The 14,851-nt window shown below is 42.3% G+C and overlaps 1 protein-coding gene across 1 annotated transcript in view; it reads right to left on the bottom strand.

The window, feature by feature from the left end:
- The window catches only part of EPHB3 (EPH receptor B3), a 146,335-nt gene that overhangs the window by 18,187 nt on the left and 113,297 nt on the right, over positions 1 to 14,851 (bottom strand). Inside the window, exons 5-9 of the mRNA XM_070946165.1 lie at positions 10,257 to 10,592; positions 7,507 to 7,631; positions 5,937 to 6,096; positions 5,724 to 5,829; positions 3,007 to 3,059 (exon numbers count right to left, since the gene is read on the bottom strand). Coding sequence (XP_070802266.1) covers positions 3,007 to 3,059; positions 5,724 to 5,829; positions 5,937 to 6,096; positions 7,507 to 7,631; positions 10,257 to 10,592 — 780 coding nt within the window. The remainder of the gene's footprint in view (positions 1 to 3,006; positions 3,060 to 5,723; positions 5,830 to 5,936; positions 6,097 to 7,506; positions 7,632 to 10,256; positions 10,593 to 14,851) is intronic.

A 14,851-nucleotide genomic window follows, 5' to 3' on the forward strand; every position in this document is an offset into this window, starting at 1 on the left:
CAGATAGATAGATGGATGGATAGATAGATAGATAGACAGACAGACAGACAGACAGACAGACAGAGATAAGAATAGATAGGGAGGGATAAATAGTTAGATAGATAGATAGATAGATAGATAGATAGATAGATAGATAGATAGATAAGAATAGAGATAGATAGATAGATAGGTAGGTAGGTAGGTAGGTAGGTAGATACCGTGTTTTCCCCAAAATAAGACCCTGTCTTATATTTTTTTGAACTCCGAAATAAGCGCTTAGCCTTATTTTCGGGGAGGTCTTATTATTTTGGGGCGCATGGAGCAAGATGGGGATCCTCTTGCCGTCTTACCTGATTTCCAGCTCTGTCTCCCTAACCTTAACCAGAGGAAATGGTGGGGACCAGCTGCGCATGTGGTTAAATATTTTCAGGGAGGGCTTATTTTGGGGGGAGGGCTTATTTTCGGGGAGGGTTTATTTTGGGGGGAGATCTTATTATCTGGGGAGGTCTTATTTTGAGGAAACATGGTAGATAGATAGATAGATAGATAGATAGATAGATAGATAGATAGATAGATAGTAAATATACAGTATAAATATTTTCTTCCTGATTATCTTGGTGATTGGAAGCTTAGTAGCAAATTACACAACTAAAAAAAAAAAAAGATTAACCTGAATAAGTAAACCCAACTTCAGAAGAAGTATATAACCTCACAACATTTAATTTACAAAAAAAAAAAAAAAACCAAAAAAAAAAAACTTTTTTTGGAACCACATGACAACATGTGTATGAAGGTATTTTGACAATTCCTAGACATGGCAATAAAGGGATCCTAAATTACCCGATTGGCTGAGTATTCTTCTGTTCAGACTACTATTTTGAAAATCATAATAATACAGCAGCAACAACAACAACCATAACTGAAATAAAGCAATATAAAATAATATAAATGAACTATGTAAAAAGTCAGACTATAAATTATTTTATAATTGTAATTACAAATAATTTATAGCGTGCCTTTTAACACAGTGTGCACAACAAGCTAATTAAATAACACTTAAAAAGACCAGAATGTGATGACAACCAGTCATTACGAATCTTTACATAACAACATTGCAAAAACACAAGCTAATAAAAACGCTCCATTTATAACAAATAAATAAGGAAAACCAGGTCAAGATACATATAGTCATAGCAAAATCATCAATAAATCAATTGATAAGCAATAAAACAAGCCATATTGTATTGGCTTTCTGGAAAGTTTTAAGAGCTGGCTTTTCCCCAGGTGTTGGGGCCAGGATATTAATGAAACTCTGGCATAGGCTTAATTTACTATATACAATATGTTAGCAATGAAGCTTAGTAGCCTGGAGTTAGTTTTTCCTTAACTGATTGCACATTTGAATTATGTTGTTATCTATGTTTACCATACAGAGTTCCTTTGGTAGATGGTCGATAAAAGTTGCCTAATAAATAAATAGTTCAAATCAGTAAAAATCCCCAAAACTAAAATTTGAAAATGTATGGCTCTATTTGTCTCCTTTGGCAACTTTAAGAAGCGGGGACATCAATTCCCAGAATTCCCCAGCCAGCATGGATGGGCTTCAACTCTTAAGAATTCTCCAGCCAGCAGGCTGGCTGGGGAATTCTGGGAGATGGAGTCCATATATCTTAAAATTGCTAAGGTTGAGAAATCCTGGTTTATGGGATACCCATCTAGCTAAGTCCCAAAGGTGTTTTTTTTCAAAAGGTAACTGGACTTTGTTTTTCCTTGAAGATGTTTCACTTCTCATCCAAGAAGAAGCTTCTTGGATGAGAAGCGAAATGTCTTTAAGGAACAACCAAGGAAGTCCAGTTGTATTTTGAAAAATCACCTTTGGGACAATCATGACCAGGATGATTGAGAATCTCCATAGACAATTTAACTAATGAGCCACGGTGGCGCAGTGGTCAGAGTGCAGTACTGCAGGCTACGTCTGCTGACTGCCGTCTGCCTGCAATTTGGCAGTTTGAATCTCCCCAGGCTCAAGGTTGACTCAGCCTTCCATCCTTCCGAGGTGGGGCAAATGAGGACCCAGATTGTTGGGGGGCAAATATGCTGACTCTGTAAACTGCTTAGAAAGGGCTGTAAAGCACTGTGAAGTGGTAAATAAGTCTAAGTGCTAATAGTCAGAGTTTACAAAACTGCCTTGTTTGCGGGTAGTTTCTTTTTATATATTAACTCTAGAGAAGCTAAGTTAGGAAGAAACCAATCACCATGTAAGTCTCCCTACGAGAACGAAAGGTGATGTGGATCACTCTGACCTCCATGTAAAGTGCAAGAAACTGATCCTTACACTGGGGTAAGGATCTAGAAAATATCTAGAGAGGTTACAAGCCCAATGTTGACATGCACCATGGTGTAGAGAGAAGAGGGAACGGCCTTGAGGGATAGGAGGAAGAATTGCCACCAAGGCAAACCTTCAGGTAAGAGGGGCTTGAGCCCACCCCAGGAAAATAACATGAGAACTTGTTTCATGGAAGCTCCATCTTGGTTCACAATTCAGTGGTGGGATTCAAATAATTTAATAACCGGTTCTCTGCCCTAATGACCAGCTGGGTGGGCGTGGCCATGGTGGGCATGGCCATGGTGTGTGACAGGCAGCACTCGGCCTCCTGCATCCCGTAAGAGCAAAAACGGGCCACGGGGAAGGGGGACGCGCCACCCCCCGCCCCCCATTTTGGGCCTGGGAGGCCTCCCTGCACTTGCCTGGGAGCCAAAATGGAGCGCATGGGGACTCCTGGAATGGGCAGGGAGGGGAGGGGCAGGGCCAGCCAGCAATATAACTACTGGTTTGCCCGAACCGGCTGAATCCCACCACTGGTTCACATGAAAATAAAGAGAGGAAAGAGGAAACCGATTCGGATTTCCAAGATTCTTCTCTATAGCTGTTACAATAAAAATAGTATATGTTATTGGTTATTTGGTCTGGTCTACTTTATTGAGTTGACACATATGGGGTGTGTGTCACAATCTGACGATACTCACTGTATTGCTGCAGTTTCTCAGTGTATTCCGATTCGGTGTTGTTTTGCTGCTTCCTGGCCAAAAAAAAAGAGAGGAAAAATCACCCAAAATGCAAGTTGTCCACAAAATCTCACCTCTCACTGCTTTCTCCAAAATTTAAATCCCGATTTTTAAATTTTATTAATTTTTTTCTCAAAATATAAGATACAGAGGAAAATAAAAAGTAAGGGGAAGGAAAAAGGGAAAAAGAAAAAATGTGGGTTGGAAAGAGAAAAAGAAAAAAAAAGGCGTTGACTTCAACTCTATTTATAGAAGATAATAATGTTAGAACCTCAACTTTTTACTTTTATACAATAGTATATACACTAGCCATTTCTATAACAACAAACCTGTCTAACCAACAAACACAAAGTCAAAATTTCATTTTTTCCCCTCCCCGTCACAAGCACACAGTCCAAAAGAAATTCCCAAACAGAAACAAAATTAAATATATCCTCTTCTTTGGATAAAAGAATCGATTTAACAATCTCTGCTTTGCCTTGCTGTGGGAAACAATATATATTTATGTCTGCTCATTAATATTTATAGACGATCGTAATTCCTATTCATAAAATTCAGTATGTTCTTTCAAATTTTTTAACCCTAAAGGGGGAAAAATGCCTTTTTCTAAATTTTAAAACATTAAACTTTTCTTTAAAAAAAATCTGTAAAATCAGTAAGTTCTAAGACCTCTTTTTTTTTTAAAGCTTTGCTCTTTTTTTAACTTCCTCTTAACATATAAAGGTAAAGGTTTCCCTCGCACATATGTGCTAGTCGTTCCCAACTCTAGGGGGCGATGCTTATCTCCGTTTCAAAGCTGAAGAGCCAGCGCTGTCCAAAGACGTCTCCGTGGTCATGTGGCCGGCATGACTCAACCCCAAAGGCGCAGGGAACACCGTTACCTTCCCACCAAAGGTGGTCCCTATTTTTCTACTTGCATTTTTTACATGCTTTCGAACTGCTAGGTTGGCAGAAGCTGGGACAAGTAACGGGAGCTCACCCCGTTACGCAGCACTAGGGATTCGAACCGCTGAACTGCCGACCTTTCGATCGGCAAGCGCAGCATCTTAGCCACCGAGCCACTGCGTCCCTTCCTCTTAACATACATACAAGTTAAAATTCACTTTCAATAATACTTTGCAAACTTTAAGGATTACTCAAGCTTTATATATGAGAGAGAGAGGGAAAAAAAACCCCTTCATTTTCAAACCCACTTTACATAAACCCTGATTTTCCAATCAGAGATCATGTACCAATAGCTGGATTTCCACAGCTTTGCTTTGGTAAGATTCCTTGTCTCCAAAGCAGTGACACCTGCAATCACCCAACCCTGCTGATTATCCATTACGCCTCTATGGAGCAACTGAAAGTCGCTTTGATGAAGTAGTTTGCAATCCGTTCTGTTGATGGAAGAGGCACCCACCCAAAGTAACCAGTGTTGCCTCAAATGGGCCAGTGTGGCAACAGAAGGCATCTGAAGGGCTTCTCTTCAGCGTCCATTCAAGCTTCCAAGCTTGGATGTGGCCTTTGGATTCCGTATGCCCTAAAGATCGCCCCACCTGCAAGACCTTCACTGCCCTGACACACCCTGCAGATAACCCTATGGATAGTTCTCGACTTCCAACTGTTCGTTTAGAGACCGTTCGAAGTTACAACAGCACCAGTGGTGAAATCCAAATTTTTTTACTACTGGTTCTGTGGGGGTGGCTTGGTGGGCATGGCTGGGGAAGGATACTGCAAAATCTCCATTCCTTCCCCACTCCTGGGGGAAGGATATTACAAAATCCCCATTCCCTCCCCACTCCTGGGGGAAGGATATTACAAAATCCCCATTCCCACCCCACTCCTGGGGGAAGGATATTGCAAAATCCCCATTCCCTCCCCACTCCTGGGGGAAGGATATTACAAAATCCCCATTCCCTCCCCACTCCTGGGGGGAAGGATATTACAAAATCGCCATTCCCACCCCACTCCTGGGGGAAGGATATTGCAAAATCCCCATTCCCTCCCCACTCCTGGGAGAAGGATATTACAAAATCCCCATTCCCTCCCCACTCCTGGGGGAAGGATATTGCAAAATCCCCATTCCCACCCCACTCCTGGGGGAAGGATACTGCAAAATCCCCATTCCCTCCCCACTCTGGGGTCAGCCAGAGGTGGTATTTGCCGGTTTTCCGAACTGCTCAAAATTTCCGCTACCGGTTCTCCAGAACCTGTCAGAACCTGCTGGATTTCACCCCTGAAGAGCACTGAAAAAGATGATTTATGACGGTTTTCCCCACATTTAATAACCGTTGCATGGTCATGTGATCAAAATTCAGATGCTTGGCAACGGAGTCGTATTTATGACAGTTTAGTGTCCCAGGGACACTGGGCTCAATTGTGGCCGTAAATCGAGGGCTACCTGTATAGTGTTTGCCAAAAGCTGCCCAGCCTTCTCTCACTGCCCTTACCAAACAAGACCGAAAGGGGCTGTAAAACAGAGCGAGGTGAAGCTACGTGGTTACTCTGCTTCGTTTCTGAGGGGATTCAAATTTTCTGAGGAGATTTGACCACACTCATTTGCAGAGAATTCCCAATGAATCCCACAAGATTGAAGATTTGGATCAAGTTCTTGAAGCAGCTGCTATCTAACTTATTTCCTCCCGTTCCTTCAACTCTGGTGCCCAAGTAGGCCCGATTTCTTCAAGAGATGGTACCTGAAGCAGACAATGGCGATCACCACCACCGCGATCACAAAGACGAGTCCTGCTGTGGCTGAGCCAACAATTAGAGGCAGTTCCTGGAAACTCTTGCTGCTGGAGCCTATTCCACGTGGGATGAGACAAAGGACAAGGGTTTAGCAAACGAGAGCAGGAGAGCAGGGTGGAAGAGGTGGGTGGGGGGGAGAGAGCAGATGACAAATTGCATACCATCATCAACCAGTGTCCGAAACTCCATGGGAAAGCTGTATTGGCCGTACCCAGCCACTGTGCGAGCTCGGACCTGCACTATGAAGGCAGCGTTAGGCTTCAGGCCTTCCAGGCGCACCGCGTTCTTCTGGCTAGTGACGGTGTTGGCAATGCCATCAGTCTGGCCTTGCTGTGGGAAAGAGGAAAGATGCATGTCAGAACCGAATCCAGCCCTTCCCTACTATTGGGTAATGTGCCTGGATTATGTCTAGTCTAGTCCAGTGTCAGCTGCCACCTTACGCTTGCTTTTGCTTCTCTACCATGCGGTGACAAATCTGCCATGAACTCTGGAGAGGGAGGATGGGAGTGGGAAATTGCTTGGAGGGAAAGCGAAAGTAACTGCTGTATCTCCCTGAGACCCTGCCTCAAGGTCACCCAGCTGCTCCATACCAACCTACACTTGAAGTGACTGTTTTGAAAACAACTTGCCTGAATATGATTAGTCATGGGGTGTGCATGTCAGAGATGGGAGGCCATCGAGGAAGGGAAAACTGGCAACTGGCAGCTATAGCCCTTAGAAAGCCATTGATTGAGACATTGGTAAAGTTTGCTTTCTTTCCCCATTGGGGGGGGGGAGAGAGAGAGAGATGGAGAGACAGAGAGATAGAAATAGAGCGAGAGAGAGGGAGGGAGAGGTGGAAATAGAGAGAGGGAGAGGGAGGGAGAGACAGAAAGATAGAAATAGAGGGAGAGAGAGGGAGGGAGGGAAGAAGGGAGAGATGGAAATGGAGAGATGGGGATGGAGAGAGAGAGAGGGAGGGAGGAAGAGAGAGATGGAAAGATAGAAATAGAACGAGAGGGGGAGAGAGGGGGAGAGAGAGATGGAGAGGTAGAAATAGAGTGTGAGAGACGGAGAGATAGAAATAGAGTGGGAGGGAGGGAGGAGAGATGGAAATGGAGATGGAGAAGGAGAGAGAGAGAGAGGGAGTGACGGAGAGATAGAAATAGAGAGGGAGAGGGAGGGAGAAATGGAGGGAGAGAGAGGGGGGGAGGGAGAGAGAGAGAGAAAAAAACTCTCAGAAAGAGGAAAAATCAAAGTTCAAGAAAGGATTGTCCCACTTTCTTCCAGCTCTGGCCCCACCCTTGGAAGAAAGTGGCCCGTGATGATAGAAAATAGAAGATGATTTATCATGATCTAAGGCAGGGGTCTCCAAACCTGGCAACTTTAAGACTTGTGAACTTCAACTCCCTGAATTCCTCTAGCTGGGCACTTCTGAGAGCTGAAGTCCATGCATGCTGGCTGGAGAATTCTGGGAGTTGAAGTCCACAAGTCTTAAAGCTGCCAGGTCTGGAGACCCCGATCTAAGGGACTTGAGTGAAAGATGTGAATTGGGGTAGGGGGTGGGGAGTCCTTCTGGTTCCCAGTTCAGGTGCATCAGCTGCAATAAGTTTGCACCACTGTTTCTCCTCTGACTGAGAACAGAAGCCCACTAAAAGTCTCTATGAAGCGGAGAAGTTTCTGTCTCAGTGAAATACCACCTTATGCCAAACCCTTGCTGGGCTTCGGCTCGTACCAGGAAAAGAAATTTACCTTCTCGAAGTACTTGATCTCGTAATCCAGGATGATCCCGTTCGGCTGCTTTGGGGGCTCCCAAGAAAGGGTCATGCTACTTCCGGAGCTGCCGTGCAGATGCATTGTGGGAACTACGGAGGGAGCTGCAAAAGGTGGGAATTGTTAGTATTTCTCTCCATCTCGGATTAAAGCAAGTCCCTGCTCTGAACAACACCACAGTTCTCTTGGGCACAGGAGATTCCTTGCATGAATGCTGGATTGGTCATCTAGGATCGTTTTCTTGGCGGCTATCCTGTAGTGTTTATTAGGAGTTGAATAATAATAATTTTTATTATTATTACACAATAATAATTATAATTGTGAAGGTCAAAAGGCTGTTAAGTAGACACCCTACCACCTTAATACAGCTTAATGGCTATACCATTTTCAAATGGTATTCACTGTGCACAAAAGAGCAATGTGAAACAATTTGTTGAGAGAATAGAATAGAATAGAATAGAATAGAATAGAATAGAATAGAATAGAATAGAATAGAATAGAATAGAATTCTTTATTGGCCAAGTGTGATTGGACACACAAGGAATTTGTCTTGGTGCATAGGCTCTCAGTGTACATAAACAGAAAAGATACATTCGTCAAGAATCATAAAGTACAACACTTAATGATAGTCATAGGGAAACAGTCAATATAAATCTTAAGGATACCAGCAACAAGGTTACAGTCATACAGCCATAAGTGGGAGGAGATGAGTGATAGGAATGATGAGAAGATTAATAGTAATGCAGACTTAGTGAATAGTTTGACAATGTTGAGGGAATTATTTGTTTAGCAGAGTGATGGCATTCGGGGGAAAAACTGTCCTTGTGTCTAGTTGTTTTGGTGTGCAGTGCTCTATAGCGTCGTTTTGAGGGTAGGAGTTGAAACAGTTTATGTTTATGGGGTATTTTAAAATTCAGCCTAAATTATTTAATCTGTTTTAATTTATTTTAGATTTTTGTATTTCCTGTGTTTTATCTTCTGGCTGTTCACCGTCCTGAGTCCTTCGGGAGAAGGGCGGTATAGAAATTTAATAAAATAAAATAAAATAAATGTTCAGGATGTGAGGGGTCTATAAATATTTTCTCTTTTTGACTCGTGCAGTGTACAGGTCCTCCATGGAAAGCAGTTTGGTAGCCATTGTTTTTTCTGCAGTTCTAATTATCCTCTGAAGTCTGTGTCTGTCTTGTTGGGTTGCAGAACCGAACCAGTGAACGGTTAGTTCCGCGTTTGCTAGGAGAGTCACTCTGCAGGAAGTCCTGTTCTGTCCTACAGAAATAAGGCTACTGATAGAAGAGAGTATTTGTAGCTCAGGGTTGACCTGTGGGGTCCTTGGTGCTCTCTGAGCTTGGTGGGTTTTCTTGCAGATGTCTCATTACCCAACTGGACAACATAATCAGTGCTAGAAAGGAGTGGGGTTTGATCTCTGTTTAGATATTAATAGTTTGCTTTATTAGCGAATCAAGGGACTATCAACTCAAACAAACAAGCTAATAGTAAACAACATCCTAATCAAGGAACTACCAAGAGCACTCCCCACCAACACCAACAAGGCAAGTCACTAATATATAAACAAAGAGCAAACCCTACACCCTTCCAGCACTGATGATGTTATTTAGCCGGGTAATGAAATGTCTTCAAGAAAACAACCAAGGACCCCACAGAATTAAAACTCTTCTTATTCTTCTAAAACTCTTATTCTTCTAAAACCCCCCGGATTGTGGGGGCAATAAGCTGACTTTTTATAAAAAAAGAACACCGCTTGGGGGGGCCAAAAGCCCTACTAAGCAGGTATATACAAAAGTATGAAGGCTATTGCTTAACGCATTGTAAGCCGCCCTGAGTCTCCGGAGAAGGGCGGCATATAAATCGAACCAATAAATAAATAAATAAATTTCCAGCTCTATCTCCCTAACCCTAACCAGAGGAAATGGCAGGGACTGGCTGCACATGCGTTTAAATATTTTCAGGGAGGGCTTATTTTCGGGGGGGTGGGTGGGTTCTTTTAGCGCAAGCACTCAAAAGCCTGATTGGGCTTATTATCAGGGGATGTCTTATTTTCAGGGAAACAGGGTATGTAACAGGTTTGGTCTGTGTTATATCCTTCCCCTTCCAGCTGTTATCTACTTGCTCATTTCAGTACAGGTCTAGATATCCAAATTCATTTTTTTTTTTTAAATCAACTTTGGAGCTGGACTGCTATGCTAAGTGTTTAGACATTGGGGAAAAAAATGATTGTTTGCAATATCACTCGCATTACCTCACTTGTAAACACTTCAAACAAAATTAACAACCCATTTGATTTCTTTGCAACAAAAATCCTTTTGTTAGGTCAGAGTTCTAATGCTATCTCCCAGGACATTTTTTGGCAGGAATAAGATTCCTAACTTAATCCAGAAGGATCCTCGCTGGTGCAACGGAGAAGGTTCCAGGGAGAGAAGCAGTGATGAAATCCAAATTTTTTTATTACCAGTTCTGTGGGCGTGGCTTAGTTGGCATGGTGTGGCTTAGTGGGCGTGGCAGGGGATGGATACTGCAAAATCTCCATTCCTACCCCACTCCAGGGGAAGGATATTGCAAAATCTCCATTCCCACCCCATTCTGGGACCAGCCAGAGGTGGTATTTGCTGGTTCTCCGAACTACTCAAATTTCCGCTACCGGTTCTCCAGAACCTGCTGGATTTCACCCCTGGAGAGAAGGAATGATAGTATCCTTTGCAGAAGTTACTCACCTGCCTGATTGGTCGTGATGTTGACCGAAGCAAACTGTGGGTTTTGGAGACTTTTGCTGGAGACGCCGTTCACCGCTTGGATTTCAAAGGTGTACTGCGTGTGGGCCATCAGGTTGCTGATGTAGATGTGCCTCTCGGTCAGGCCGAGTTGGCGGGGGACGAACTCCACGTTGTCATCGCAACGCATGCACAGCCGGCGCTCCACGCTACACTTCTTGCAGATGATGTTGTAGAGCAAGTCATCCCGCCCTCCCGCGTCTCGCGGTTCGCTCCACTCCAGCACTAACGACGTCTCGTTCACGTTGGAAATGACGTTGCGTGGGGCTGTTGGCACGCCTGCAAGACAAAAACAAAAACAAAAACATCAAAGGACCTCAAGGCATCTCAAAATGCTTTCCCCCTCCAAATCTCTGTGTGTGTGTGTTTGTGTGTGAGCATTTCACACGTATTTCTGAGTTGGTGTTGGGACTCAGCAGCAAAATGCTGGCTTTGCAAGGCAGATGTTAGGTTAGAGATATTAGTTTGATTAGAATAGCGTGAGTGGGCTTGGGATAAATCTGGACTATGGATGTGATGGAAGCAACAATGATTTACAACGACAGACACATAAAGATACAACAGAAATGTTGTATCTTTACGAGAAACGAGCCTGTAGTACAGTGGACTAAAGCACTGTTATTAACAGATTAACATCTGCTGCTTGCAATTACTGCAAGTTCAAATCTCACCAGGCTCAAGGTTGACTCAGCCTTCCATCCTTTCAAAGGTAGGTGAAATGAGGACCCAGTTTGTGGGGGCAATAAACTGACTTTGTATAAATATACAAAAGTATGAAGGCTATTGCTTAACGCATTGTAAGCTGCCCTGAGTCTCCGGAGAAGGGCGGCATATAAATTAAAGCAATAATAATAATAATAATAATAATAATAATAATAATAATAATAATAATTCTTCAATCAATCAATCAATCAATCAATTAATCAATCAGAATAGAGCAGGAATGGACCTTGGAGGTTTTCTTGTCCAAAGCCCTGCTCAAGGAGGAAACCTTATACCCGTTCAGACAAGCGACTGTCCAGTTTTCTTCTTAAAAACCTCCAGTGTTATGAAGCACCCACAACTTCTGAAGGCAACTTCTGTTCCACTGGTTAATTGTCTTCACTCTTAGGAAGTTTCTCCTTAATTCCAGGTTGTTTCTCTCTTTTTGTTAGTTTCCATCCATTGTTTCTTGTCCTGCCCTCTGGTGCTTTGGAAAATAAGTTGATCCCTTCTTCTTTGCGGGAACCCCTCAGATACTGGAAGACTGCTATCATGTCATCCCTGGTCCTTCTTTTCTCTAGCCTGGTAATACCCAATTCCTGCATCCGTTCTTCATATGTTTTAGTCTCCAAGCCTTTAATCGTCTTAGTTGCTCTTTTCTTGCTTTCTGGTGCTTTGGAGAATAATTTGACCCCCTCTTCTTTGTGGCAACCCTTCAAATACTGGAATACTGCTATCAAGTCCATCCTAGTCCTTCTTTTCTCTAGACTAGCCCAACCCAAATCCTGCAACCGTTCTTCGTGTTTCTGTCTCCAGGCCTTTAATCATCTTAGTTGCTCTTCTTCGCATTTCCCCACCACCACCAAAGTTTCAACCTCGTTTTTGTAATGTGGTGACCAAAACTGGATGCAGTATTCCAGGTGTGCCCTTACTAAGGCTTTCTAAAGCGGTCCTAGTACTTCACGTGATTTTGATTCTATGCCTCTGTTTATACAAATGTACTCGTTTTTTTGGCTGCTGCTGCACACAAATAAATGGGGCTGGTATTAATTTAGATTTAACTTTATTTCCTTCTACTTTTTAAAAATCTCCTCTCTTGCTTGACTTGCTATTTCTTCCTTCTTTTTTGTTCTTTGTGTAACATTGTTTACCTAGAAAGGCATATAATTACCTGTGCCCAGCGATGGGCAGGTAACTCTTGATTGTGAAAGTTATCATTTTGGCCACCGAAACCAAAACGGCAGGAATAAAATCGCTAGCCTTTTCTTTTCCTTTTTGCTAGGAGGTGGGGTTGTTGCATTTTTAAACCGAATACTGACATTTCTAGAAATTTGCTAAGTCGCCACCAGATTTCACTGGGACAGGGCGGGGAAGGCGAAGGGTGAAACTTGATAGGGAGCTTTTTAAAAAAAAATTGAAGCATCTTGCTTTTGTTCTTGGGGTGTGCAAAAATAGCCTTTCACAATTTTCACGCTATTCACAGACTGAGGACACGGATGGAAATAAGAAGCGCTTCATTACATGCAATTTGGATTAAGAAAACATTCAACAGTCATTCGGTTAGGATAGAGTTCTCTTCTAAGACACTTGTTCCCTGTAATTCTGAATAAATAAAAAATGTAGCTTATATTGCTGGATAGAAAGAAACAATGGGCCACGTGATCTGGAAGGAATAAGGACCAAAAGTTGACTGTTTCAGTAATAAAAAAACCCCATCCATTTGGAAGCCAAGTCTTCATTTCTGCTCGTGGAGAACATTGTGCTAATATTTTCCAGGGAAACTTTTCCAAACGGTGCAGGAGACGATTAAAAAAAAAAAAGTAACTAGGTTAGATTATATTGATTTTAATAATCCGCATGACCTCTGTAAAAAAAAAAGGGAGAAGCAGCAAATTTACAAATGCATCATCCCGTTTGTCTTCCAAACTTAAGGTCTTTCCAAATTTATTGTGTACTTTGATTTGAATCATGGAAGAACTGGCCGTAAAGATGCATTTTTTTTGGCTAGCATTTGTGAGATGATTTATATGCCGTTCTCCTCTCCAAGCAAGTTCCTGAAGCTGCTTTGCAAAAAAAATAATAATAAACTGAAAATCTTGGCACCTGACAAACCTTTACGGGAATATCTGCCTTGCTTTCGAAAATGAAAGTTGAAGTCTCTTTTGAACTGAACTCAACCTGTTGGATTTACAGACACGTTTCTGTACTGGTTATTCCCTCCTTTTAGGATTTCTTTTTTTAAAAAAATATTTTCCAGTCTAGACTGATATACTCGATAGTCACACATTAATAGACTTGACTATTTAATTTCCCAGGCCAGATAAAGTCATCCATTCAAATTATGTCTAACTGATTACTTTCTAATTTCCCCATCTTGAATGGATGCTATAGGTAGTCCTCAACTTAGAACCATTCATTTAGTGACTGTTCGAAGTTACATCAGCACTGAAAAAAAGTGACTGATGACCACTTTTCAAATTTACGACCATTACAGCTTGATCAAAATTTGGATGCTTTCTGACTAGCAAAGTCAAGGGAGAAGCCAGATTCTCTTAACAACGGAGTTATTAACTTAAGAACTGTGGTGATTCACTTAACAACTTGAGGCAAGAATTGCTGGTAATTCAGATCAGCCCAAATTCTAGTTCTATTTATTAATTATTATATTTTGTTTGCTATATTTCAGCCAATGTGCTAAAAACCCCTTTAACTCCTTTGGCATAGATTTGGATTTATCTCATTATTTTTTTACAGGAATGAGGCAACCCCTAATCTTAGAAGAACTGGTTTTGAGAGCCAGAATAGATGAGAGACATTTCAAGTATTTCAGTTGTGTAATTTAGGGCAGTGGTGCAAATTCTTTTTGTTTGGCTTAGACGATCGGCAATCTCAAAGGATCTACTCATCTGGAGCTCTAAGGACACAACCCTTTACAATCACTTCTGATCTAGAGTCTGTGGCATATTCTCAGCCAATCAACCAAGATTTTCAAGAATTGGTAGTATCTAGTCTCCAGTTTGTATGACACAACTGCAATTAAGTTGGTAACAGGCAGTCCTCGACTTTAGTGACCGTTTAGTGACCGTTTGAAGTTACAACAGCACTGACAAAAGTGCCTTTGGCCGTTTTTCATACTTACGACCATTGCAACATCCCCATGGTCACGTGATCATAATCCAGATGTTTGACAACTGACTCATGTTTTATGACGGCTGCAGGGTCCTGAGGTCGGGTGATCCCCTTTTGCGACCTGACAAAACAAACTCAATGGGGAAGCCAGATTCACTTAACAACCATGTGACTCACTTAACAACTGTGGCAAGAAAGCTTGTAAAATGGGGCAAAATTCACTGAATGACGGTCTTGCTTAGCAACAGAAATTTTGGGCTCAATTGTGGTAGGTTGAGGACTACCCTGTATGGCATTGGTTTCTTAGGCAAGTCTACGTTGAAGGGCTGACAATCATTGGAATGGATGCCAAAGCCTTTGGCTTCTTGGTGAATTTGCACCTTAGTGGCAAATACAGGATGGATTCTACCCAGCATTAACTTGGTTAGGGAATCATAAACAAATAGGATAGATTAGCACAGCCATGACCCAAACCAACCAGGTTTACTTTATCCAAGCTTAACATGTTGTGCAAATGCAATCTCATGGCTTTTATCTCCATTTAGCTTGCCAAGCAAACACAGCTAGCGTGTGAAATAGCCTTTCTGGAAAATAATCAATCCTCTCCCAGGCTGGCTATCTGCCTGGACAGATGTGGCCAGCTGAGAAACATTCCATCTCGCTTGCATTTAGCAGTGTTCTTAATTTAATTCCTCTTGCGGGCTTGT

The sequence above is a fragment of the Pituophis catenifer genome, unplaced genomic scaffold (genome assembly GCF_029215685.1).
Source record: "Pituophis catenifer annectens isolate HBS135680 unplaced genomic scaffold, rPitCat1.0.hap2 SCAF_6, whole genome shotgun sequence".
NCBI lineage: Eukaryota > Metazoa > Chordata > Lepidosauria > Squamata > Colubridae > Pituophis > Pituophis catenifer.